Source organism: Passer montanus, unplaced genomic scaffold (genome assembly GCF_014805655.1).
Source record: "Passer montanus isolate IOZ18808 unplaced genomic scaffold, ASM1480565v1 scaffold5, whole genome shotgun sequence".
Classification (NCBI taxonomy): domain Eukaryota; kingdom Metazoa; phylum Chordata; class Aves; order Passeriformes; family Passeridae; genus Passer; species Passer montanus.
The window spans coordinates 6,057,889-6,085,510 of NW_024369929.1; the positions used below are offsets into that span (position 1 = coordinate 6,057,889).

At 52.5% G+C, this 27,622-nt stretch overlaps 1 protein-coding gene across 4 annotated transcripts; it reads left to right on the forward strand.

Moving 5' to 3' along the window:
* The first annotated feature begins 752 nt into the window (after window positions 1-752).
* ONECUT1 (one cut homeobox 1) lies at window positions 753-22,032 on the forward strand. 4 transcript variants are annotated; one of them, XR_005629170.1, is made up of 3 exons: window positions 753-2,225; window positions 4,505-4,718; window positions 5,085-5,415. XR_005629170.1 is itself a non-coding variant. In XM_039723503.1 (3 exons), the coding sequence occupies exons 1-2, from the start codon at window positions 1,145-1,147 to the stop codon at window positions 4,683-4,685; spliced, it is 1,167 nt and encodes a 388-aa protein (XP_039579437.1). In that variant the 5' UTR covers window positions 753-1,144; the 3' UTR covers window positions 4,686-4,718; window positions 5,085-5,414. The 4 variants fall into 4 exon arrangements, 3 of the variants coding, with proteins under 3 accessions (XP_039579437.1, XP_039579436.1, XP_039579438.1); XM_039723503.1 differs by having other exon boundaries at window positions 4,600-4,718; window positions 5,085-5,414; XM_039723502.1 differs by lacking the exons at window positions 4,505-4,718; window positions 5,085-5,415 and adding an exon at window positions 15,681-22,032.
* Window positions 22,033-27,622: the final 5,590 nt, after the last annotated feature.

Here is a 27,622-nt window from a genome sequence, read left to right on the forward strand (position 1 = left end):
TCGGCCCGGCCCGGCCCTCCCGCCGCTCGGCGCCGCGCACACGCTGCACTCTGCCCGGCGTGGTTCGTTATTGTTAATGGGCGAACAATAGGCACATCTGCCCTTTCTTCCAGCATAAAGGCACCTTAGCTAACGAGGGGGGCCGGCGGGTGAGCTCGCTTGTTCTCTCTCCTCCGCCTCCTTTTCTTTCTTTTTGAAGAAAAAATAAAAGAAAACCAGCGGCATGTCCGGCTGCTGGGCGCCTCGGGACATATGCTCGCCTTGCACTGCCGGGCACGCCCGGGGTCCCCGGCGGGGGCTGCAGGGGGGCGTCCCCCCCATCGCACCGCCCGGCCGGACCCGCGGGACCCCCGGGAGGGGCGCGGGAGCTGAGCCGCGGGGCTGAGCCCGGCACGCAGCGCCGTGGGGCTCCCACCGCCCATCCCCAGGCCGGGCAACGGGAACCTTCCCCGCAGGGCACCTGAGAGGAGCGATACCGGGGGGCAGGCGGCTGCGGGACAGCGTGGGTAGATAGGGCGGGAGTGCGGGGCACACGGGGGGCACGGGGCAGGGCGGTCCGGTGTCACCTCCGGAAGCTCCCGGTGAGGCGGCTCCGCGCTCACGGAAAACGCGGAGTCACCGAAGGGGCGGGGCGGGTGTCCCTGCCCGGCGGCAGAGCGGGGCGGGGCGGCCCTTTGTGCCCGGGGCGGGGGCCGCGGCCGCGGGGCAGCGGCAGCTCCGCTCTGCGCGGGCTGCAGCACGGAGCGGAGCCGGAGCGCGGCGCGCAGAGAGAGCCATGGCTGGGGATGGCGAGGGACGCGGCCACACACCCGCCGCGGCCGCGGCTGCGGGGCCCGGCCTGAGGGAGCGGCGGCCCTAGGACCGGCCCGGCGGCGCCAGCCAGCAGCGGGGAAAAAATAATAAATACGTTGCCACAAAATAAATATTGAAAGGGGGAAAAATATAATAATAATAATAATAATAAAACGACCGAAACCGGGAAAGCCAGCAGCCCGGCAACAGCAGCAGCAGCACCGCCGCCACCAGCCCGCAGCGCTCGCCCGCCGCCGCCGGCCCGCGGGAGCAACCGGCCGCCGCCAAGAGCTCCGGGACGCCCCGCCGCCCACCAGATAGATGTGCGGTCCCGCCGCCCGCACGGCCGACGATGAACGCGCAGCTGGCGATGGAGAACATCGGCGATCTGCACGGGGTGAGCCATGAGCCGGTGCCCGCCGCCGCCGACCTGATGAGCGGCAGCCCCCACCACCGGAGCGCGGTGGCCCACCGCGGCAGCCACCTGCCGGCCCACCCGCGCTCCATGGGCATGGCGTCCATCCTCGACGGCGGCGACTACCACCACCACCACCGGCCGCCCGAGCACGCGCTGACCGGCCCCCTGCACCCCACCATGACCATGGCCTGCGAGACACCCCCCGGCATGAGCATGAGCAGCACCTACACCACGTTAACCCCTCTGCAGCCTCTACCTCCCATCTCGACGGTCTCGGACAAGTTCCCTCACCACCACCACCACCACCACCACCATCACCATCCCCACCAGCGGATACCGGGCAACGTGAGCGGCAGCTTCACGCTCATGCGGGACGAGAGGGGTCTGGCGTCCATGAACAATCTCTACACCCCCTACCACAAGGATGTTACCGGCATGGGGCAGAGCCTCTCTCCGTTGTCTGGATCGGGCCTGGGAAGCATCCACAACTCCCAGCAAGGGCTGCCCCACTACGCTCATCCCAGTGCCACCATGCCCGCCGAGAAAATGCTCACCCCAAACGGATTTGAAGCCCACCACCCTGCCATGTTAGCCAGGCATGGCGACCAACACCTCACCCCCACCTCCGCTGGCATGGTGCCTATCAACGGGATCCCACACCACCCCCATGCCCACTTGAATGCCCAGAGCCACGGGCAGATCCTGGGCTCTGCCAGGGAGCAAAACCCTTCTGTAACTGGTTCGCAGGTCAACAGTGGAAGTAATTCAGGGCAAATGGAAGAAATCAATACCAAAGAAGTAGCTCAGAGGATCACCACCGAGCTGAAGCGGTACAGCATCCCCCAGGCTATCTTCGCCCAGAGGGTGCTGTGCCGCTCCCAAGGGACGCTCTCAGACCTGCTGAGGAACCCCAAGCCCTGGAGCAAGCTCAAATCCGGCCGGGAGACCTTCCGCAGAATGTGGAAGTGGCTCCAGGAGCCGGAGTTTCAGCGGATGTCTGCTCTGCGGCTTGCAGGTGAGCCCGCTGCGGGGTGTTCGGGGCACGGCAGCGGCAGAGCGGAGCCTCGGGCCTGGGCAGGCCGCCCCGGTGCCCGCCTGTCCCTGGAGAGCAGCACCGATCCCCCGCTCCGCCTGTCCATTTCTCTCCCTTCCCCTCTCCCTCTCCCGGCTCGGCGCACCGGCACCGTCCGGCTCCTCCGCGCCGCGCTCAGACAAAGCCGAGCCGGGCTCGGGCAGCGCAGTGCGGCGCCCCGGCTCTCCCGTTGCCCGGCCGGGCGCACCCCGGGCTCGCCTGCCGCGGGCAGAAGGACGCGCAGCCCGCCCGGTAACGGGACGCCGCCGAAAGCCGCCCCGGCCGGCGGCAAGGCTGCGCGGAGGGCGAGGCGGAAATGCTTGAACGGGCGGCTGAACCGGGCCCGCGGACGGGGTACGGGGGAGCCCCGGTAGTGCGCCCTCGAGAGCAGTCGGTGCCTCTGCTTTGTGTGGGGGGCGGTGGGCTCAGCTCGCGGCGGGGCTCGGGGTCCCGCTCGGGCTGGGTGAGCTGGGACAGGCGCGAGTGAGCCGAGCCCGGCGGGTGAGCGGTGCCTGAGAAATGCTGGTGGCTAAAATCGTTGGATTTCTTTTTTTTTATTATTTTTTTTAACTGGTTGTAGTTACCATTAGGCCGCGCACTTTGAGTTTCGCGTGGGTGTCCCCGCGTGAGACAAACCGGCCGTGCGCGGCTCCGCTGCTCGCTGCCCGGTGTGCTCCCGAGCGGGTCCCGTATTGTCTGCTCCGAGATGGCCGTGCCGCTCCGTACCTGTGCTCTGCCGCCGCCTCCCAAACCCTCCCGCCTGCAGAGCCCGGGTTTAATATACCGTGAGTGAGGGTTTGTTAATTAAGTGATAGGTCTCCATTAATTTGTCCCTGGAGAATGCAAGACAGTCAATCCGAGTTGGAGCCAGGGTCACTGATCCGTTTCACAGACAAAAATAAGGGAAGGGCCAAACCTTTCTCCTTTCAAAGGCACAACTGCTCTTGCGCTTTCGACTGCCGAGACGGTGACAACTTGCGACCGTTTCCCGAGAGTGCAGGGACGCAGCTGGGCCACCACCGTGCCCCGTGCCTGTTTTCAGTCAACCACCTTGTTCCAGAAACCTAAAGCAGAGCTAGGAAGGGTCCGGGGCAGGGCCTCCCTCCCCTCTGTAGCTGGCCCTTAGGTGCCCGCCGGTGGGAGGACGTTGCTCTCTTTGGCTTCCACTCCTGCGGAGCCAGTTTCAAAGGTCTGAGCTCTCAGAAAGTGCCCTTTCCGCCTTCCCTTTCTCAGCAGCCACCCCACCAGCGAAAAACCCTCGTCTGGTTGGTGCTACCCAGGAGAGGAGGATGGAGTTTGTGTTTCCAATATCCCCGTAACGATTGCTAAGGCGAACTTTCTTCGATTTGGAGCGTATTTTTTACGACAATTTGGTCGACCTGAATCTCCGCTCATTTGCATAGATCGATACTGGAAACAACCCCTGGATTCGGAGGCTGCTGGCATCCCTTTCCTGGCGCTGCCGGCCGGGGAGCTTTGCCAGCCCCGGCTGCTGCAGGCCGGGAGGGAGGAGGGAGGGAGGGAAGGAGGGAGGCGGCCGTGCTCTGCCCAGCTGCCGGGTCCGGAGGGTCCCATTGTTCGCTGCTGCCCCCAGACCGCCCCTTCCTCCAGCCACCTCAGCGCTGCCCTCTCATAAACGGATCCCGGTAATCCCGTTAGAGAGACAAAGCCTCATTATTCCGCCTTCCCTTTCCGACGAAACCCCAAAGCTGGCACCTTACAGAAGCAGCTTCCCCGGGGCCAAGAGGGGTTGGCAGCCCGGGGGGTGGGGATGCACCGCCCTGACCTCGGGCCAAGCCCCGCAGAGCTCTCCCCGCGCACCGGGGGCTCCGGGCCTCGCCGGGCGCTGCCCACCGGGGCGCCGGCAGCACGTGGGCATTTGCATAGAGCCGCGTCCCTGTCGGTGGGGCGGTCCCGGGGCCCCCGCTCCGCCCCGCGCAGCCTGCGCGCCCCTCCGCGCCGCGCTGCCGGCCGTAAATGCATAAAGTATCGATTTTATTTTGTGCAGGTTTTAAATGTGTGATGATCTTACTAAGTGGTAAAAAATCTGCCCCGATTGATATTGATGTATGAACATCAATTCAAAATAACATAAATTACTGCAGCCGACGCAAATTAAATTTCACGTCCAAATTATAACTCACTCCCGGGCGTTTAGAGAATTATCAGGTAGATAAATACCCAGAGCCGCCTTCATGTCTTCCCTTTCTGATTTCCTGCAGACAACAACCGGGAGGCAGTGAGGGGGATGGAGCCTGCTTATTTTAGGCCTCGCGGTCTCGCCTTGCACTTTATCTTGAGTATTTGCCCCTTCCAGCCGTCCCTGGGGGATTCCTACCTCCCAGATTACAGAAGCTCCGACAAATAGAAGAAAAATTGGTAGTTACATGGAAGCAGGATTGAGGTCTTGACACTTCCTGGGCTGTCTCTTGAAATGTAAGCAGAACTGCTAATTGCAAAGCTGACCTCTTCCAGCCTCCATCTTATTCATCCCATCTCCCTTCTCTTCTCTGTTCTTTTTTCCTTTGTCTGTCCCACTCTCTCTCCCCTCTCTATCACTGAATATTTATCTATTTGACTGTCTCTGTTAGTCTTCCCTCCCTCACTGACATTTGGAAGGGCTGTGAAGGGACACCGAAAAAATAAATACAATTAAAAGAAAAAGTACATCCCTTCTGCAGCCTGCTGGGATTTAAGGCTGAATTCATTTCTGTTTGTTGGATTTTTTTCTTTTCGTGTGTGCGAGAAAGAGGAAACAGGAGAGGATAAAGGAAGAAAAAAACCCGACTTTGTCTTGTTCAGGAAAAAATAATCTGCCTCGAGCCATTCATTATTGGAGCTGCGACTGCCCGCCGGCCTCGCACGGACCCGCCGATGGGGAGGAAGGGTAGCGGCCCGGGAAAACGCGGCTAAGACACATTTTGCGAACGCACCAGAGGAGTATAAAAGGGAGCCCAAGGTTCCTTAGAATCTACTGCCGGAGGGGGTCCTGTGCCGATGTGCGCCCTCTGAGCGAGCTCGTCCCGAAGGGCCCCTCCGCGGTGTCAGCACCCGTGGGGAACCCGCGCTCGCCCGCGGCTCTCAGGAGGGGACAGGCCCGTCCCTCCAGAGCTGCTCCATGTTTGCCTGCGACCTGGCTGCTATTTTTCATAGCTGCACCTCTTTTTCCTCCCCTCCACTTATCTTTTCTCCCTCCTCATGTGAATCCCCGCTAAGCTGAAGCCTTGGGAAGCCGGCGAGAAATTCTCGCCAAATTAACTGTAAAGAAATCGATGGAGTAATCAGAGCGTTTTCCACATTAAATATGAAATCTAATGACGCCGTTTGCACCTCTCGCCCGCCGCCGCCCCCGAGCGCGCCGGGAAGGTCTGGGCCGCCCCGGCCCCGGTGGCCTCATTAGGGGCTGTTTAATATTTACCCTGCGGGCACTTTGCATAAAGGCGTTTGCATCAGGGAGGCGGGGGGCATCGACCGGGGCCTTCACCGGCGACATTCCGAGCGCGGACCGGGCCCGGGGGAGCGCCCTTCCCCTCCCGACCCTGCCCGGGCCCGGCTCGGCGCACCTCGGCTGCTGCCGGTGCGGGGCTCGGGCCGAGGCAAGGGGACTGTCCCGGAGGGAGCGGAGGGTGGGAGAGCAGCCGGAGCAGTCGTGCCCGGTGCGCAGTCGGGGCAGCGCTGGGGCGCACTTGTTTGCCGGCCGTGTCCTTCGGCGGGATTGATTTACAGCCGCGTTTGCCCTTCGTTAATGTTTGCCCAGCGGGAGGAGGAGCGGGGCCGGGCGAGCCGCGTTCCTCCGCACCGGGCCGGTCCCGGCGCAGCCCCCGCCCCCGCAGCGCGGCTCGGCCCCGCTTGTTTGTTCGTGCGCTCGCTCACTCGCTCGGCTGTTTGTTTGTTTGTTTTAATTACCCGCCGCGTGGCGGGGCGGCACCCGGGGGCCGTGCCCCGGTCCCACCCTCGCTGCCGTTTGAATCAAACAGCCTCAAACAGGGCGGCTCCCGCCCGTGGGTGCCGCCGGGGCCGCCCCGGGTCACCGGCCGGGGCCATCGCGCCGTCCGCGGCCCTCGCTCGTCGCCCCTCGGTTCCCGGGGGTTCTGCGCCATCTACTGACCGCCGGCGGGCGGGAGCGGCCCCGCCGGCCCCGGCACCCCGCCCGCACCGGGCAGCGGCGGCGGCTCCGCGGAGCGCGGCGAGCGGAGGGCCCCGCGCCGCCCCCGGGCTGGCTCCGTCCCCTCGGTCCCCGCGAGCGCGGAGCCAGCGAGGCCCTGCTCGAGTTCAGCACCACGAACAGCGACCGGCCCGCTGCCTGCCGAGCTCCGCCTCCGCCCGGCGGCCCCGCTCCCGGGCGAGCCCCGGGGCCAGGCCAGCCCCCGCCCGGCTCGTGGACGAGGCCAACCGTAACCCGGGCGCAGGTGCTTGCTGAGCCTCCCCACGGCTCCGGCCCCGATGGGGAGCAGCATCGCATCGATTATGCGTAGCTGCAGCCGGCAATTAGCGGCGTGGAGCTGCGGCGAGCGGCGGGCTGAGCGCACGGGCTGCCCGCGGCCGGAGCGGCCCGGATCCCGGCAGGGCAGAGCCCCGAGGGCGCCAGGTTTGGGGATCAGTGCCTCCGAACGGGTGCGTGGCCACAGGGGAAGCGAGCTTCCCTCAGCACGGTAACTCAGCCAGAGGGGTCTGGGTACCCCAGGAGGAGAGGAGAGGTGCGTGGCACCAGGATTGTGCCCGCTGCAGGTGACTCCGGTAGGGAGCCCAGGCTCCTGCTGGTCTACAGCTGGGTTCTGGCGTGTGCGATTTGCCTTTCACATAAGCAGGAAGGAACGTGATAATCAGAGATAAAATCATCTGGAAATCCATAGGCAGGTATTCTGTCTTTGCCTGTGCCGGCATTAAACCACCGCTCCCGCTTTGCCTCAGGCAGCCTTCACCTGTCCGTGTAGCCGAAGGGTCCGCATAAACTCCACCCAAGGGACAAGAACTCCTCCGGGGGGTTCTGAGGTGACTGAAGCGTAGGAGCTGTTGCTGAAGTGCCGGTGAATTTCACCTGAAGACTGCAGGCAGCGAGGGGAGTTTTTCCTGAGGAGCGACCGGGACCCGGCATGGCCGCGTGCCGGGCGCTTCCATGATCAAATCGATAAATGTAGATTCGCGTTTCAGACATAAATCTACCTGGATTAATCATACACGAGACAGAGAAGTGACCGATACTGACAGACTCTCTTTGGAAACGCAACTGCCTTGAGCCGTTTTGCTTAAGAAGTCAGTTTTATTATGCTGAAAGATTAATTTATAGGAACAATTTATTAACTGAAGAGTAGTTTTCATTTCCATCTCCCCCCCACACCCCGTTTTAGGGAGATAGGAAGCCTCAGTGGTGACATTTTCCGCAGAGCCCAAACGGAATTAAAGCTGGATGCACGGCTGCTGTTCTCAGGGGCGCGGGCAGCACCGCGGGGCACAGAGCGGGCTCTGGCTGCTGGAAAAGCTGCTGCTTCCGATAGAGCAAAGCAGGGAATCGGATGGCACGGCGGGCTCTTCCTTAACACTTGGGTGCAGAAGTGAGCCCGGGCTCAGGTTTTGGATGTTTGTAGGGTGCAGAATTCTGCACTCGTTGCCACATGCATTAGAAACCCGTCGATAAGAGCTGAGTCACAGGCGGGAGAGTTGCCCGCAGCCCCTTTTCCCCCATTCCCCCCGCACAGGCAGGCTGCCAAACGGCTTCCTAAATGTCCCCCCGAACCGGAGGAACTTCTTTATGTCATCACTGACTCATTTCTCCTTTATTTGAAACATATCTCGTTATTTTTAATATTTTGGAATTGACGGAGAACTTCAAAATTAGAGCCGGGTAAGCGGCAGCCGGCAGGCCGGTCCTTAGGAGCGGAACCGGAGAAACGACCCGGGTTTTTCAGTGAGTGTGGCAGTGAAGGTTTTGCGACGGACTGCGTCGTTTCCACCGCTCGGAAACTCAATTCTCGGCTGCTGTAGCAAAGTCTCTGCCTGGGGATGGGGGAGGGCGGGAATGTGCCGGAGTCAGCGCCCGAACGCCTCGGGCCCGCGGGGGGACTCGCTCCCACAGCGGGCCGGGCCAGGGGAGCCGGTGCGGCTCCGCACCCGCTCTGTGCCCGGGCCCGACACGGGCGGGGCGGGAGATGCGCAGGGTGCGAAGGGGCACGGCCAGGTGCGCACGGGCGGTGCCGCCCGGCCGGGGGGGCCGGGGCGCGGAGGCGGGGCGCGGCGCAGCGCAAAAGCGGAGCGGAGCACGACGCGAGCGGGCGGCGTTTCCCGGCTTGCGCCATGCGGAGCGGAGCGGCCGGCTCTCCCCAGCGGGATGCCGCGGATTGGAGCGGTGCGGAGCGGAGCGGCAGCGCGGGTGAGGGGCCCGTGGCGTGGGAATGCCTTAGGGAACCCGCGGTGCGGTGGGATGCGGTGCGGCCCCCGCTGTGCGGTGGGATGCGGTGTTTTGGGAGGTGGTGTGGAGCCTCGCGGTGCAGTGCGGAGTCTCGCGGTGTGGTGGGATGCAGTGCCGTCCCCGTGGTGTGGTGGGATGCGGTGCGGCCCCCGCGGTACGGCGCGGAGCATTGGGATGCGGTGTTTTGGGATGCGGTCTATTGGGATGCGGTGCGGTGGGATTCGGTATGTTGGGATGCGGTGGGATGTGATGCGGTATGTTGGGATGCGGCGCGGCGCGGCGCGGTGGAATGCGGTATGTTGGGATGCGGTCTGTTGGGATGCGCAGCGCCGGGATGCGGTATGTTGGCACGCGATGCGGAGCCCGGGGTGCGGAGCGCAGCCCGCGCTCCTCCCGCGGCCCTCGGCGGGGCGCGGGCTCCTCCCCGCGGCCGGGGCCCGCCGGTGCGGCTGCGGCGCGGGGCGGGGGGGCCGGAGCCGGCCGGCGCGATTAAAATATCGATGTCGTCGCAAAAATCGTTCATTAAGGCAATTTAATCTTTGCTATTAAATGTCCTTTCAATTCATTTGGGGTAATTAAGATGCAGTTTAAGTGATTAAATTCTAATTACTTATGCTAGGCAAAGAAATATTTGTCACAGTAATATGGTTAACTAAAGACCTAGCTGAAGAATTTTAACATTTGCTTTAAATGATATCGCAGGGAAATCAGGTGCTTTCCCCTGATTGATCCACTCAGCAGCACATTCTGTAAGGGTGATGTCAGTTTGCTGAAGTGGTTACGGATCCATCAACACTAAGTTTGTGTAAACCCCTGAATCCCGAACTGCTGAGTCAGCACTCCTCAGCCAGATTCACTTCATTATTCCAGGGCCAGCAAATTAAGGTCACTCATTTTAATACAGTGCCCAGGAGTGAGATGTTTACCGTTCTGGCTCAGCTGGGATCTGTGTGTTGGCTGGGTGATGTCATCCTGTGAGCTTCCCATACACAAACGTGTTTTCATCTCTTCTGATGTCACGAAACAACAAAAGAGTATTCCCTGGATTTGATGGCAGAGAAATGCGACAGAGATCGAAAGATCTCTGGATATTTGGAAACACCTACACCCTGAATAAGCATAAATACAAATCACTAGATGAACAAGTGCCAAATGCTAAATAATGCCAGGATTAAAAAGAAGTCATTCAGTGTGGGCTCAGACATTTCAGAGTAGATCATGCTCTTTTCAGTTGAAAGGAGAAAGCTTTGGGGAGCAAGCCGTGTCACCAGGTAGGCTTTCATCACTAAAAAGCTGTGCAGGGCTTACCCACAGTGGGCTGAAGCTGAAGGGAATGCTCTTTCAAGCCTCAGTGCTGTCTGCAGCCTGCTGCAGTGGGAACTCATGGCCACGAGCCGCCTCCATGAGCGGAGGCTGTCTCACACAGCGCCTTTCCAGGGGAATTCCATTCCCCAAGCACCTTTGAAGAACCTGGGGCAGTGCAGGGGACACTAAACTGTGATGTATCAGAGTGAATGTCACCCAGCTGTTGTGGTTATGATTCAGGTCTAACAGATTTGTTTGGGTTTAGTTCATGAGGGGACATCTAACCCTCAGGTGTCCTGTGTCTCATATGCCCCTTTATTTTGTTTTCATATGCCCCCAAATATGAAGTTTTTGATAATTGGGAGAGGTCTGTTGTTCATGTGTCTCTCTTCAAGCTCCAGAGGTGTTATTCACATGATAAGGATGTAACTTATCACACTTTATTGTGTGTTATTACCACCATGAATTTACCATAAGCTTTTGGCTACCTGTTTCCACTGAGCTGTTGTAGCCAGTGTGATTAGAACTATCTGTGATGGCCAAAGTCCTGCAGCAGTTCCAGCCTCCTGTGGAAGCAGAAAAATTGCTGCTTTCTCTACCAGAAGGTAGAGCCTCCCACAGAAGAATAACCTTCAGAATATTCTCCAGTTAATACCAGTGAAGTTTTCCCCCTCCACACATGTTATTGGATACTGTGTGATGTTTCAAAACTAGAAGCAGATGATTTGGAAAGGGATTCCTGGGTGGATGCAGTTCAGACTATAGCTGAACTTTCTAGACCTGACACAACAGAGATTAGAAAATACATTTAAAGAGAGACTTCTAAAAGGGCTTTTTATGTCTTTAAGACGGTCCTGTGCACATGAGGTTGGGATAACCAAAAGACTTTTGCAAGAGGAGGGGTAGAGACATCATCTGGCCATCAAGTAATAACAGCTTGTGGTCAGCAGTGGCCCAGGCCAGAGCTGGAAACGTGACCTGTCACCTCAGGGTGCAAGGCCTCGTGTCCCCTCACTGGTGACCCGCACACAGCCTCCTCTCTGTGCCTGAATGCAGCATGGCTGGGGAGTCACTGTGTGTGTGTCCCTGGCTCAAGCAGAGGAGCAGAGAGCTCTCTGTAAGCAGCGATGCCCTGTGTGCATTGGCTTTGTCCCCCCGGGGTGAGGAGGCCGTGCCCAGGCGCTGGTGGCTGCACCCTTCCCTCCCGGGAGCCGCTCTGTTCCCCTGCTGCTGTGCCCCCTCTGCTGTGTCCCTGCTGCCCTCCCAGGCACTTTGCACAGGCCAACACGCGGCTGTGGGCACTGTGTGCCCTGTGCTGGGCTGTGGGCAGCGCTGCAGGTGGCAGGGTGACCCCAGAGGGCATGGCTGCTGCCTCAGCCTGCCTGTGCTGGGGAGGGCACAGCTCTGCTGGTGCCAGGCCTGAGACCCCAAATCCACCACCTGCACTCCTCCATCCCCTGTCTGAGAGCTTGTTCTGTGGTGGCACAGTGGGACACCAGCTGAGCAATGCCTCTCTCAGGGAGAGTTGCCCTCTGACATCCAAAAGTAGCCGCAGGGCTTGGGGCAGGGTTTGCCCAAGTGAAATTTTCCATTGCTGTTCCTTCTGCTTCAGTGACAGCTGTCCAGAAAAGCAACCAGCAGAACTTGTGGTGCTATTTTGTTATGTTCACAAACCAAACCAGAACCCATGGGAAATTAGGTTTATTGAGAGCATCACCAGTTTTATTCTTTGCTCCTGTTTTTTAGAAAGGAAAACTGGAGTTTGCCAGAAACAGCTAGGCACATGTGTACACACCACATGCTCCTGAAAATTGGTGTATAGTAATCAGGGTTTTTCTTCAATTTTAAAAAGAAATCCATCCTCTGGGGATGAAACACTAGATCAAGCATCAGGGTTAACACCTGAGCTTACTATAATCTTGACTTTTAGACTGACTGAGTAATGTTGTTCATATCACAGGCAAAACATCCTCTTCACTGCCTCGACCTAAAGATGCAATTAGTGCATTTTCACAGGGGACAGGGTGCTGTTCACACCCCTGGCAGGGCAGAACTAATCCCACTGTGCTGCACCCAGCTGGGGGCTGCAGAAGAGACTCAGCAGACACTGGAGCTGCGGAGGTGGGAGCCCACTTCTGCACCGTGCCCAGGCAGCTGGGCCTGCCTGCCACGTACAGACCTCACAGCGTCTGGCAAGTTTACTTGCCCAAATCCCTCGGCTGACTCAGAAGGAACAAAGGGAGGCAAAAATAGATTGATGGGTTGTGTCAGGAGAATTGCAAGTGTCAAAAATATCTGTTGCTCAGGGCAGAGGAAGATGGAAGTGACTGGGGGAGGCCAGAGTTCAGGACTGGATTTATAAGGCTCCTTCTGGCACTGATAATATTACATTGTCATATCTGCACGTGTGTTGCCAGAGTCAGGGTGACTCTTCCTTTATCCTCTGCTTTTCTCTTTTCTTAACAAGATTTTCTTAAAGGCTTTTTCAAAAGGCATCACATGGAGCATCGTTCAGCTGGGGCACCCTGGAGACAAAGCACAGGGCTGCCTGCAGCAGGGAGTGAGGGCAGGGTGCCAGCAGGTGTGTCCTGGGGGAGGTGCACACCTCTAGGGAGCTCAGCACCCTGCAAAGCACCTAAATTCAGTGTCTGTGCTGTGGGAGAGGGTCCCCTCACAGTGCTCAAGGGCAGGGGCACAAGAAGGACATCAGTGCAAATTACTGTTATTATCTTCTGCTGTGTAAGATAAAAGAGAGATGGAGTGTGTGATAAATCGCTGTGAAGACAGGCTCTGGTGTTTTATCCAAAAAAGCCATTTCAGTGATGTCTCTGGGGCCTGACCTCAGTGGACATTAGGGGAGGAGCTGGCACTGGGGCAGGACCTGGCCTGAGCAGGCACAGCTGCTCTGCCTGGGCGTGACCTGGCTCAGCTGCTGTCAGACAGCCTGGCAGCCCCACCTTGCCAGCCCTTGCCTGTGAGCTGGCCAGCCTCTGTGCCTGCTCTGGATCTACTCTCCTCTTGGAGCAGATTTTATCCCGTGGTGTACATTTGTTCTCTGGCAAGCTGGAAGCTACAATTTATTATTAAAATTGATTGGCTCCAGTGCAGGGAGAACGATCGCAAGGAAACCCTATTACAGTTTTTCATTATCACTATTATTTATTTTTAAGTGCTATTAATATTCCTGAGCCTGGACAAGCCAGAAGATGAGAGTTGGTATCCACCCCTGCTGCTCACAACCTGAGGCCTGGCAGTGCAAGGGCTCTTGGAACAATTGAGTGTGTTGGGAAATTTTTGCCCTCAATCTACCTCTGGCAAATGCTAATGGAAGTAGAGCTGAAAATATTTGCAAAAAAAAGTAAAATAGTCTTATTTGTATCATAGACTGGATAGGTTTTATTTTTTTTCTCCTTAGTAATGAGCTACTTTTTCTTACCTCTGTGATGTCACTAGCATTTATTAAGATGATTTTGATACAATTGAAGTTGAGGGACAAGGTATGTTGTAACTCTCGGGGACACTGTCTATGGAAATAATTGTTCAGGAATATTATATGTCAGGAAATGAGCACAAGTTCAGTAAGACAATGCGTTATGCAAGCTAATTTCCCAATAGATGGATGTTTTTTTGTTATTCCCTACTATTTCAGAGAGCTCATGTAGCAGCTTGTGATAGAAGCCCCAGAGGCTCACATCACTAATTGAGCTGGCTTTGTACCTACTGCTGGGGCTGTCATTTGTGATGTGATGATTCACACTGAAGCATTGCACAGCACTGACTTGGATCACGCTGTCTGTGCCATTAGGATTTTGTGACAAATTATGATCTGGACGGAGTATCTAGGCAGAAGATGGAATTTGTGTAGCCTTTGAAAAAGGAAGGTGTAAAGCAGCACGAGCAGAAATGAAGCACAGAAAATGTTGTCTGCACCTGGTTTGTCTTCTTTTCTGCCTGAGCCTGTTCACAGGGGCAGCCAGAGCTGGAGGCTGGGGCTGTTGTAAAGCTGAGCTCCTGCAGATGCTTTCCCAGGAATTTCTGATTATCAAATAGTCAGACACGTATATAAGACTGAAATGCTTTTGGTATCCTCATTCTGAATATTTGTCAGTAAAAACCAGACTATTCTTGCAGCAGTATTTTTAACCCTTGATTTGCCCATGTTAGCCTCCAGTGGGGATGCAGATTGTTTCAGCAGGAACCAATCCCCACAGTGAATTCAGCAGTTTGGCTTCAGCAGGGGCTCGTGTGCATCAGGAAACCTGGTTTTTAGCCCAGAAGCTCCACGGTGTTTTAGAGGTCAGGATGTAACTTCAAAGTGTTCTTCAAAGGTTTTCAGATAAAAATACCTGTAGGAGACATGAGCTTGGCAGCCTGGTCTATTTGATTGATGTGTGATTTCTCATGAAAGAGTACGTGGCTGGAATATATATTGTTAGGGACCTTTTCAAAAGCCTCTCCTCAAAGGGGACTGAGCCACCAGTGTCTGGGTCCCTGCCTGGGCCAGCAGAAGGAGCCTTCACAGCTCCTGGCTCCTGATCTGTGCAGTTCCTTAAATACAAAAGGTGGATGACTATTTTTATAGCTCCCACGAGCAATGAAACCTTCATGCCAGAGCTGGCTCTTGGTAGTAACAGAAGTTGTAGAAAGGACCCTTGCAAAGCAATTTGTTGTTTTCATTCCAATAATCATGGTGTAAGTAGAGATACTGCACAAAATTCTTCGTGTAGTCAGTACTGATCTCCACAGAAGCCAGGACTAGACAGACCCAGAGAATAGAACATCATATTACCTTCAGAAACACATCTCTCAATCAGAATTAAAGGACATTGTTAGAGAATGAAGGAAAATGGAGAGCTTCAGACCATTTTGAAAGTGAGGCAGAGGAATCTGCCCTCCCAAGGAAGCTTTTATCCTAGCAAAATGCTAAGATGAGCTGGCAGACAGTCAGAGGCTGACGGGGGGATCTGGGAGTCTCCCTCACATCCCATCAGATCCTGCCTGGAAGGTGATCTGGGAGGAGATTTCAAATTGCAAGCACCCTTTATTAATGTAGAGCAAAATAACATTCTCAAAGGGAAAGAAGGGATGATAGATGAAATAAGGAGCAATTCTATAAAGAAGATTTATATATACCATTTTTTTCCTATACCATTGTTTTTCTATACATTTGTTTATACCATTGTTTTTCATGACAAAACATGTTTTATTTTGTTCAGAATACATTTGGCCTGTAAGACTGTAGTAGCATCCTGCTTTCCCACAGTTGCTTATTTCTCAGTCAACAAAAAGCTACAGAAATGGATTGAAAGCAACTAATAATGGTGGAAAGGATGACCAAGGTTAACTTTAGAGTTCAAAATTCCAAACTACCAATCCAATAATTGAAATTCCACTCAACCTCCTAGAGATATTAAATAGTTACATTCTCAGCACTAATGGGTAGTATCAAAATGTAAGTTCCCAGTAATAGCATTTGCTGAGTTTTAACAGACAACAACAAAGGTATTTTCTAACTTTTACTCCTTATACTTGTAATACATTTATAGTGAGTTAGAGATTTAAATGTCCCACATCCTGTCCAAATTCAGAAGCTGACATGACCAGTCCTTTCTCCCTGATTTGCCCTGTACTGTGCTCTCACACACTCCTCTGCCAGCCCTCTCTAACTGTCCTCCCCTTTCTTGCAGCGTGCAAGAGGAAAGAACAAGAACACGGCAAGGATAGAGGGAATACACCCAAGAAGCCTCGGCTGGTCTTCACTGACGTCCAGCGTCGAACTCTACATGCAATATTCAAGGAAAATAAGCGTCCGTCCAAAGAATTACAAATCACCATTTCCCAGCAGCTCGGGTTGGAGCTGAGCACCGTCAGCAACTTTTTCATGAATGCACGGAGGAGGAGTCTGGATAAGTGGCAAGACGAGGGCAGCTCCAATTCAGGCAACTCATCTTCTTCATCAAGCACTTGTACCAAAGCATGAAGGAATAACCACGAACTAAAACCTCGGTGGAAAAGCTTTAAAAATAAATAAATAAATAAATAAAGACAGACCAGGACCTCAAAATAGCAGGTTTATACTTAAAACTATTTGAAAAAAAAAATATTTATAAGTCCAAAGAAACCAAAGACTTATTTCACCTGCATTGTGACTTTGTTCTAAGACACACACTTTAGTAGGATGACGACTTGCAAAAAACAGAGAGGAAGAAGGAAGCGAAACGGAGGGAACGGAACGGAAAGCAAAGAGAAGAGGAACAGACCACTGGTCTTACACCTTTGCCCATTATCATCTTCACCATACTTGGCTGTTTAGTGGTTTGGAGCATAGTGATTTCCTGTCATTGAGCAGACATCTCTTTGGATACAGCTCTTCACGTCCACAGCACTTGCCATGGAGGTGTCAGTGTGTCCGTACTGCGCGCACGCCAGTGGGTAGGGACTTAGGGCTGGTCTCCAGAGAGGGCTGTGCCAGGGCACGGCCCGCAGAGCGTGGAGTCGTCTGAATTCCTTGGAACGGTAGTGTGATTGTTGCTGTTTCACTGTTTGAACTTGGCTGGTGCAATGCCTTGAAACGAGTTCAAACTAGGCAAAGAAATTTTGAATGGTACCTAAACCAGTGCATTCTCTTTGTTTGTTAAGGAATGTTCAGATTTAAAAAAGGAAAACTATTCCATCCATAAAAAAATCGACTAGCTACCAAAGAACACATTTAATAATTGTATTGCAGGTATTTTATTGCAATGATTTTAATATTCCAAAGCTATTTTTACACAAATACTATGTAGAGTTATAGGTATAAACTAATCTAACTGTATAACACATAAAACTTGTAATCAAGACTGTTATTTGCAATTAGTAAAACCACATTATCGTTTCTTTCTGTGATTGGCAAGAAAGAATGTCACCCGAGGAGATCACAGCCCCTGGAACTGAGCACAGGATGCTGCTTCCATTGAACTCAGTGAGCCCTTTCCTCACTGCCTTCAACGGGAGCACAAGGAGGGGCCGCGTGTCAGAGCGGCGTGTGGCACTGCGTGTGGCACTGCGTGACACTGTCCCCAGGCTGCAGCCCGGGCCCTGTGTTCCAGAGTGGCTCAGCTCTGCCATCTAGCCTGCGGACAGGAGACCTGAGGCACTCAGGATGCAAAAAAATGAAAGGAATTGAGGGATGCAAAACCACAGGGCTCAGCGTCTGATCAATACTCATTGACATTAGTGAGCTTTTTTTTACCTATCGACTTTACCAGGCAAAGGAATAGTAACAGCTTTGACGGCTCGTGGTCCTTTCCTCCTGGAAACAGTGGTACAACATCAGTTAACGTGGGAGGAGCTCCGAGGGCAGCTCCAGGAGTGCTTTTGGAAGGAGGAATTGTGATCTCTCTGAAGTCAAGGGCAAAATTCCCGTGACACCGAGACACAGCCCGATGTTTTGTGGCTCTGTATCTGTGTACAGCAGGCTGAGCTTCTGTGCCGTGCATTCTTTCTTGCTCATCTATTAGTCAGGATAATGCATGAAATAGTTTGAAGTTTGTAGCTGAAAAGCTTTAAACGCTCTGTTGCTAACAGACCCATAGGAGAGAAATCATCCCGTTCCTACTCTGATAAAACTAAAGAGAAAAGCGTGAAATATCTGCATATTAAATTATAATGTAAGGGGAAAATAGGCTTTAAAAACCATACATGTGCCTGTTAGAATTCTAACTGGTATTTCAAATTACTGTAGTAATTATGCTAGGTATATTAAATTCCAAAATAAGCAAATATGCAGGTATAGGCCCAATGCAAGGACTATAAATAGGTAATCTTACTTCCAACTTTTTTTTGTTTTTAAGGAAAAAAAAAGACAAAGGAAAATTCAAGGTAAACTAGAATCCAAACACTATAAACAGTAGCAGATACTGGCTGGGGGATGAAGCCCATCCAAAATACCAGTGGCACCAAAGTAGAGCAATTTTTGTAGCACCAGTTGTTTCCCAAGAGGACAGGGTCTAGTCAAGGTTCAGGGTATACAGTTTATTTCCCCCCAGTGTTTAGAATACAGGTAAAATATCTCTTTATTAAAATAAAGTAAAATAAAATAAACCCAATATTTTTGGCACTGAATATTTCTCCGTATTTCAGTATGTTAAACCCACTTTAAGGCTGACAAGGCAATTGTCTATGAAAATGGCATCTAATCTGGACTTTTTTGAGTCTCTAGCTTACCTTAAATTTTAGAAAGCTTTCTTTTAAAGTGTTCCATCCCCATGGAGACATAATTGACATGGAAACATTGATAAGCTCACATATAAAGTACCTTATGAATGCAGTCTCATTAGTGTAAGGTTAATAAAGGACAGTGATAAGTAACTGGTTTAGTTTTTTCCAGCAAAACACTGCTTTGTAACGTACCTATAGTTTAGAGAATAAAGCCTTATTTATTTAAAACTTGAGAATTTAAAAATGCAGGGAAATTCAAAGTACATTGCCGCATTTTTAGTATTTCCATTGTATTGTCTTTATAGACTACTTGCTGAAACCAAAGAGAACTTTCATACCAGCATTAAATTTGCACCCAATATGCAATTTCAGGATCTGTGATACACACACATGCAAGCCCCTAAGCAGGACTGTGTATATGTAGATGCACACACATTTTGATGGGGTGTATGTATGTATGTATACACGTGCACACACGTGTCCACACACACCAAAACTGATGCACAAGTTGTAGATTTTAAGTGTTTTGGGTTTTTTACATGTCTGTTTAAGTAGATATAATAAACCTTTTGGTTTTCTCTAAGCCATTAGGAACAAACCACTCTTCCCACGAGCAATATGCGCCTCATACACTGAATAGGCAAAGAACACAATTTCCTTCAGTTTCCTTCAAAACATGAAGCAAATAACTCTGGAACTGCTCAGTCTACCTGGAAAGCTGTGTTACCTCTGAGCAGACTGCCCAGCCACACCGACTGAAGCACGGACAGGTTACCTGGTGCTCCCTTGCTCTGACTGGTGCCGTTACTCAACAGGGCATCCTTGAAGGGGAGTTTCCTCTGATGCTGCATTTAACATTACCCAGGAAACCTGTCTCTGCCTCTTAGTGTCAGTATTTCAGCTCACTTAATTCCTGACAAAATGGATATTCGTTTCAAATTCGACAAGAGGATCTAAAACTCTGCCAGGAAGGATTAGGAGAGGGAGCAGAACCCAAAACAGTTTGGGAGCATCAGGAGATGGGGCTTCAGTCAAAGGTGACTCCAAGGGCATTAGGAACATGCATTCAGCTCACAGGCTGCATCCAAACATGACCGCAGTGACCCACGGGGGGAGGCTGGCCGAGAGGTGAACTGTCCTCATCCATCCCCATTGTAAATGGCATCATTAGATTTTTAGGAAAAAAAAACAAAACAAACTTTAAAAAAAAAAAAAAGTCCTCCTTCAGCCTGCCCCAGAGCTCTCCTTCAGCCCCGTGTGGCTCTCCAGGGCCGCAGCCTCCTCTCCTTACTCAGGTAAAGCAAACCCCACCAGAGCCAGCCAGCAACGGGGCTGCTGCTTGAGAGGTTGCTCCTGCACAGCCCAGGCCAGGAGCAAATTCCCAAGCAGCCGGGGTGGCCTGGCATGAGAGCAGCCCCAGGGCTGCCCCTGGGCACCACGCTTCTCCTGGAGTCCAGGACAGGGCCGTGGTGGTGGGCACTGCCCCAGGGCTGCTGCTGCCCCAGGGCTCACAAACACTGCTGAGCTTATACCAAAGAGTCTTAGGACACCTCTCCTCACCTGAGTTGTAAACAGGACATTTTTACCCCAAAAACGTTCCTTCTTTCTACTACTCTTCCTCCTATCCTCCTCCTCTTCCTCCTCCTTTGTACATAGGGATGAAAACTATGCATTTAGCAAACAAAGAGAAAGCACTTACCCTTTTCTATCTCACTGCGTTTGGGTGCATTCAAAGGCCCAGGGGCTAATTTTGAGACTTTGCTTAGCCTCCTGGTTTATTATTGTGGTGTGGTTAGCTTTACAATACATTTGGTAACTATTTGCTAAAGACAAAGAAGCAAAAGGTAAGGAATAGCTACTTCCACGTGTTAAAAAAAAAAAGAAAAAAAAAGAAAAAAAAAGTGTGTAAAGATCTACTATTTATAGTGTGAACCAAAGACGCTACCTCACTCGATTTCCATTGGTGATTTTAATCACATTGATGATACCAAAGAATACCAAAGATTTTTCATGCACGGCCTTGGTCTGGAAAGGGAACTCATCCTCCTTCTTACCCCTATCCCCTGACCCCCTTCTTCACCTTCACTCAGTGTGTAACCTTGTCTTCATTCTTAGTGGTAATGCTAATAACCTTATGAATACATCTCTTGCTACAACTGCTACTACTGACGATGATAAGGATAATAATAATAATAATAATAAAGCTCTTGGCAAACATGTTGCAAACTTTGTAAACTCATAGGACGAGTGCCTTGCTTGAACCAAAGTGTTAAACCGCTGTTGACCTCTTTATCTCTCACCTTATACTCTTTGAATACCTCAGCCTGTTAGAAAGGCCACTAATGAAAAAAAGGAATAATTCTTCACCGTGGTGCTTTTTGCCGTGCAACCATGCAATGAAACTTTCTTTGATACCAAAGGAAAATGTTTTTTTCCACTTTCTTGCTGACAAACCAAAGGTTCCCTCTTCTTTCCCCCAAAGCAGCTTGAGTCCCTCAGCCCAGACAGGCCGTGCATCGCTTTTACCAATTCCTCCAAATACCTCATAGTAATAAATCTTTAGGGTTATGTTGTATAGAGAGTCTATGTGATAAGGCAGAACTTACTAGTTTGATAATTGTTAAGGTTACTTAAAAAAAAAGCTTTATAATTCTTATTTATTTTGTAGGGGTTGTTTTGTTTGTATATTCCTTTTATATTGTTTGGTTTGGGTTTCTTCTTTTTTTCCTTTTTTTTTGGCAGAACTTCTCTGTTATACTCAAGGAAGATCTTATTCCTGGGAATGTTTCAAAGTGGGTAAAGATCGCTGTTTGCAATGAATGCAAGAAAGGGAAACATGGCTTCAATTACTTTTGTTTCAACTAGGATGCTTTGTGTTTGCTAGTCGATGTTCTTTTCACAGGGTAAAAAAAGATATTCTCTGCTGTGATAAATGGTTCCTATTTTTTCTCTATAATGTGCTGTGACTTTTAATTTAATTACATTTTGTATACGCTTATTTAATCACTGCTTTAATTTATGACTATGTAGTTTAAAAAAAAAAATTGTATATAGTAGATTCAAAAATGGCCAAAGCTTTATGTTACAATCTTTTCATTCTTGATGCTGAGATGAACTGAAGGAGAGTGCTTCTCTTGACTGCAGGGTGTATCTTCAGCCTTGTCTTGGCATGCACTTCCACCCGTGTTACAAACACTGCCAGGTTACCCCCCAGGCCTCCCTTCCCCCCAACTTGTACATGCCAAAATGAGTGTTTCAAGGTAGTACTTTTGTCACTTAGAAAGCAGAAAGGCATTATTAGTGTGTTTTTTCTTTAATTTATTTGTCTTTTTCTAGAAAGATTGCTTTGTGGGTGAGACCCGCACATCCAAAGAATTTAAAAGTCGTTTAATGTTTAAAAGCACTGGCATTTGTGAGAGATTTTGCTGAGTTTTTCTTTTCCTTCGCCATTCGCACGGGTAGCGCAAGCAAGAAGCAGGCGCGGGCCTCGGGAGAAAAGCTGACTTGAATCTGGAAACCTTGCTCACGGAAAGGCCTTTGCAGCAGGGGCTGGGACAGCGCGGGCTCGGGGACACCCTGGGCCACCCCAGGTCACCCTGGGCCACCTGGTCCCCAGGCAGGGCTGCAGGGATGGAATGGGATGAGATGGGATGGCTCCGAGGAGCTCAGGGCCACCCCGGGTCATCCCAGGTCACCTGCTCCCCAGGCAGGGCTGCAGGCAGGGATGGGATGGCTCTGTGGGGCTCAGGGCCACCCTGGGCCACCCTGGGCCACCTGCTCTTCAGGCAGGGCTGCAGACATGGAATGGGATGAGATGGGATGGCTCCTTGGGGCTCAGGGCCACCCTGGGCTCCCTGCTCTTCAGGCAGGGCAGCAGACATGGAATGGGATGAGATGGGGTGACTCTGAGGGGCTCAGGGCCACCCCAGGTCACCTGCTCCCCAGGCAGGGCTGCAGGGATGGAATGGGATGGGATGGCTCTGGGGGGCTCGGGGCCAGCCCAGGTCACCCCAGGTCACCCCAGGTCACCTGCTCCCCAGGCAGGGCTGCAGGCAGGGATGGGATGGGGTGGGATGGGATGGGATGGGGTCCTTGGGGCGCAGCGGGGTCCCGGGAAGCTGCGGCTCTGCCAGGCTCAGGGGCCACAGCAGCGCCCTGGCTGCTGCACAGGGACCTGTGCCGAGTCCTGCCCTGGCACGCCCGCAGCTCCAGGGAGGACAAGGCAGCTCGGAGTGGAAAAGCAAAAAATATAGGAAGGGTAATGACAATGATACTTCTGCAGAGCTGATGGTGGCATCACGGCACAGAGAGCAGGGTGCTGCTCACCTGTGGTTTATTTTGCATAAAGACTAGGTTCTGGTTCAGGCCAACGTTGTGTGCTGGCACGGTTTGTGTGGCTGGAAATGTTTCCTGTCCCGTGCAGTAACTGAGCCCCAGGTGTAGCTCGTTTCCTTTGAGGGGATAGTGGAGGGGTTGAGGGAGGGAAGGACGAGGGCAGGGGCTGAGCTTTTGGTGGAAGTTACACTTTCTAGGTACATTTTTATACTTCAAGTATTGAAATGGGGCAATAAGGACGTTCTGAAATGAGGGATCATTAAATGATCCGTTGGCGGGCATTGGCTCAGTGTCTGCTTTTAATCCAGGAGCTAATGCTGTGCAATGAGTTCTGCCTCAAGTTTTCAGTCTGTGAGCCAGCATGACCACCGAGCGCCGGGCACACCGTGCCCAGGGAGCCGCGCGTTCCCGCCCCGTCCCGTCCCGCTAGTTTGATTTTCCACGGAATGTTCTGCATTTACCACACCTGCTGCATCCTCACCGTGGGGCCGCGCTGGTTTTGCAGCCTGCCCCGAGCAGCGGGCAGTGCAGGCACAGCCCTGCCCGTGCCCTGCCCGTGCCCTGCCCGTGCCCTGCCCGGGCAGCCGAGCCCCCCGCCCGCCGTGCGGGACCCCCGCCCGGCCCGGCCCGGCCCCGCGCAGAGAGGGCGCCACAGACAATCACAGCTCCCAGCTCCGCAGGGGAGGAAACCCTCCCAGAGCAAGCGGGAATTCTTCCAGAGCAACGGAACAAAACCAAAAAAAAAAAAAAAAAAAAGAGGAAAAAAAAAAGAAATTTAAAAAAAAAAATAAAAATAACGAATACGAAGCGAAGATTTTGCTAAAGCCCTTTGCTGCCATCTTTAGTTCGCCCATTAGGAAGCAGCAGTAGTTTTATGCGTTGCATCTGCATTTCAGACTAAGTGATTATTGTACCTAATTACGGTTGATTGCTGATATTTCCTCACTCTCTCTCTTAGTCAAGCGCTTCTTCTGTATTTTTGTGTGTAGCGATGACAAGTGCAGTGCGCTAGGCATTGCCCTGGGTTGGGTATGAGTATCTCCTGTACTGCGTTAAGATTTCCTTAAGTTACTTTTTTTAAGCTTTGCTACTGTTCTCACTTTATGCCGTGCAATATCATCTGCTGTGTTTGCTAAGCAAAAACAAAAAAAAGAAAAAAAAAAGAAAAAAAAAGAAACAAAAAAAGAGAAAAAGTTAAAAAAAAAGAAAAAAAGCAAGTGATGATGTCATCATGCTTTTCAGTGTTACAATGTTTCAGCGTTACAATGTTTCAGCGTTTATGTAGTCACAAAAATGTAGTAAATAAAAGGTTGGATTTTCCAGCACTTTAAATTTAGACATTTCTTGCCTTCTTTTGTTTCTCCGTGTGCAGCCACAAGGCGTGGGGCTGAGCCCGGGGGAGCAGGGGAGCCCCAGGGGCAGCCCCAGCTCTCCCCTGGGAGGGGCAGCCCGGGCTGGGGGGAGAGGGGAGGGCACACCAAAGGGCATCAAGGCTTCCCAGCACTGCCTTCTGCCCTCCATCCATGCAGCTGTGCAGCCCCTGCCCCCAGCAGGCACTCCCCATCCCATCCCATCCCATCCCATCCCATCCCAGCCCATGGTGGGCTCTGGAAAGATGAGTGTCAAGTGTGTGAGAGGCGAGTGAGGCTCATGCCAGATGCATTTCTCTAATTGAGGGAAAAAACATTAAGAAAATAAGTGAAGCAAATAATCTTGGTTTCCTTTATATCATCTAAGGGTATGGATGTCACCAAACTAATTCACAGAGGTGTTTCCTTTTGTGTGATGGAGTCCACCCCAGGCCTGCAGGATCAATATTTAATTGTTTAAAGGGATATTGTATTCCTTTCCTGTCACTGTTGTTAATGCCTTCGCTCTCTGTAATCCCACGGGGTCTTTTCCTGGGGATCTGATCAGAAAGATTACCCATCACTCGGGAGTGGTGGGAGGAGAGTCCCAGCCATAAAAGATTTAGGAATGCATTGAACCATTTTCTCTCTATCTCCTAATGAAGTGATGAAGCGTGTGCCACAAAATTTAACAGGGTTTTGTGGCAAATCAGGTTGCGCTGCTGAGAGGAGGATTAAACCTTCATCGTTGTCCCATAAATCATGGCATCAGCTACATTTATTCTGATGGATGGTCTGGACTCTGCTGACAATATTTTATCTCTGGGAGCGCCTGCAGCCTGTGCCCTGATGTGCAATTTCTTTTTACTGCTAAGCTGAGAGGCACCGAGCGCGTCCCTTCAGAGGCCTCCCCCCAGCCTCGGTATCCCAAGACCATGTCAGAAACCAAAGCAGCTCCAGGAACCTCTGTCCAGGGCAAGCACAAAGGCAAAGGGGATACAGGAGGCCAGAAATGTCCTCCATGCCAGCAGGAGTGCCTCTGGGATTTGCTCACCTGCAGCTCACATGGCCTGGGATAACCCAGCTGCCTCGGTGACTGTCTCCATGGCATGGTGCTGGCCAGGGCCACAGTGCAAGCTGAGCTGTGCTCACCCTCACCTGGCAGAGAAGGGGACACAACAAAATGCTTTTTCTAAAAAAAAAAATCCAGAGATGCCACAAGGGCTGAAGCACACCAGGCACACGCAGGGAACGTTTCCCAGGTTCTCATCCCATGGGCCAGGGGACAATGGGAAGCATGTGGGCAGAGCCTGTCACAGCCACAGCAGGTCCCCTCGCTGGGACCTCTATCCACACCTCCTGTCCCTTGTTTCCTCATCACATGAGTCACTTTGGTCACTAACTCTGCACAGGAGTGTGTCCCTGGGGTGCACCCATCCCATGGTCACTGCCCCATGTCCTTGGGCACCCCTGGCCACCCAGCCCAGGCTGCAGGGACAGGCCAGTCACAGGCAGGGGCAGCTGGGGTGCCCCTGCACAGGAACCTGCACAGCTTCCCAGTTACTTCATCAAGTTAGAACTTTATTTTGGAGCTGTATTTAACTCTGGTGTGTGCACCACTTATGCCAGCATGCTCAGGGGAGCGAGCTGCGCTTTCACAGAAGCCCACAACCCAAACACCAAAATGAGCTTCACAAATTTTATTTTCTGGGCACTGGCAGAACGCAAGGGGAGCAGAGCAGTGCAAACCCAGGACAGGGAGAGGGGTTGCTCTTGCCTCAGCAGCACCTAGACCCTTTCAGGGAGGAAGACAGCAGCAGCTGGACCCTGCCTTCACCCACCACGGGCAGCAGGGGTGATGCAGCAGCTGCAGCCTGTTTGCATGTGGCCAAGCCAGGGCAATAAAGGCTGAGCTGGACCTTTCTGCCCAGGCAGAGGAGCTGTGCCTGGTAAGGAGAGAGCTGGTGTGGTTGTAGGGGATTTGGGCTGCTTTGTGTCCAGGTTTGAGCTCTTTAGGGTTTTGTGTTTATGTGTGGGGGGAGGAAGCTCTGGGTCATGGCTCAGGTGCCCTGTGTGTGATGAGGCAGTGCTGCTGTCAATGTTATAAATTACCAATAAATGCTAAAAGCCTCCAGCAGGGCTGTGGAGGGGAGGTGGGTAATGAGGCAGGGGACAGAGCTGCAGGGATGTGCAGCTGCTGGGCCTGTCTCTGGGGCAGGGACAGGGAGGGGTGGTGTTGGGGCTGCCTGAAGATTGGGACAGGACCTGAACAAGTCCTGAGCTATTTTCTTCCTTCAGGGCACTGCTGGGGGAGAGGAGGCTGCACAGTGCCCAGCCCCTGTGCCAGGGCAGGGGGACCATTTTTCTCCCTGTTTGGATGGAGATGGCAGTATCACACCCATGCATCTAGGAGCCAGCACAGTTCTTTATGTACAGGAAAAAGCTCTTTGTAAAAAAAAAAAAATGGTCTATTCATCAAGCAAAACAATTTCCTGCCCAAGAGAGGTGCCCAGAATTTGAGTCTCAGTAATGATTTCAGTACTAATTATCACTTAAGGTTAAAGATGATTGGGAGGGAAAATTAATCCCTGTTATTGGCTTCACTAGGAAGAAGTACTGCAATGCAAAGTATAAGCAGCTAGTGGAGATGAATCCACAGTAGCTGCTAATGCATAAACCAAACATTGCTCAAAATATCAGCTGAAAGTGGTTGGCAGCAGAGAGAGTACCAAGGAATGCCAGCCCAGTCTGTGTGCTCTGCCCTGGGCACACAGTTATCCTCATATCACAGGAATGAACCCTTGGCCTGGCTGAGGGTGGCCATGCTTTTGTTTTGGTAGCCTCATGAAGAAAACACAATCCCAGATTTTACAACTCTCTCCCCAGGGCAACACTGCCCAGCCAAGGTCTGTCGACACAGGCAGGAGGGGCTGCTGGAAGGAGCTGCTGTGCTGCGTGTGACAGGGTTAACAATCCCCTCCCCTGGTTAGGGTGAGAAGGATTTTCACTGCTGGGAGCAGGCTCTTGGCTGGCAGCCAGGCTCCACCACTCTGTGAACCTGGTCAAAGGTTTTGTGCCACCTGTGGCCTGGGCTCTTGGCACGCTGTTTGCTGTCCCAAGAACAGGTACCTGAGCTTCCGTCCTGCTGGACAAGCACAGCATGGCTTGAACAGATGCTCAGCACGTGCCTGGCACAAAGCCCTGTGTCTCAGCACAGCGTGACTCCTCCTGCTGTGCTTGGTGAAGGGTAGCAGAGCATCTTGAGCTTCGCTTGGTGGAGGACGCTCCCAAAATCTGCCAGGGGTGTGAGAGCACTGTGAGGCACAAGGAAGACTCGTGGCCATGGCAAGAGGTTGTGTGAGGCTCCTGCAAGGGGCTGGCAGGGAGCAGGGCCCTCCTCCCTGGCAGTGCCCGGGGTGACTGAGCCCCAGCAGTGCTGTGTTCATCACAAACAGCCCTGGTGGTGCAGGCACAGGGCGAGTGAATTACTCAAATTACTTGACTCTCCCCAGTGGTGCAGGGAGATTCAATCTCAGCCTGGCATTAAATCAAGTCAGTGACATAGATCAAAGGATACTGCTTTAATCACCTCGTTAGGCCACAGACATCATTAGTTACTCATTATGATGTGTTGATGCTGGCATTCTCTGTAACACAGTTATGTACACTCGCTATCAGACATTTTTCTCATCAAACGGGATGTCAATACTTTAACATCTTAATGAGTTACAGTCAATATCCATTGC

Excerpts from the sequence above, each read along its gene's own strand:
- ONECUT1 (XM_039723502.1), top strand. The coding sequence starts at position 1,145 with ATGAACGCGCAGCTGGCGATGGAGAACATCGGCGATCTGCACGGGGTG. Across the intron at positions 2,226-15,680 it reads GTCTGCTCTGCGGCTTGCAG|CGTGCAAGAGGAAAGAACAA; the intron begins GTGAGCCCGCTG and ends CCTTTCTTGCAG.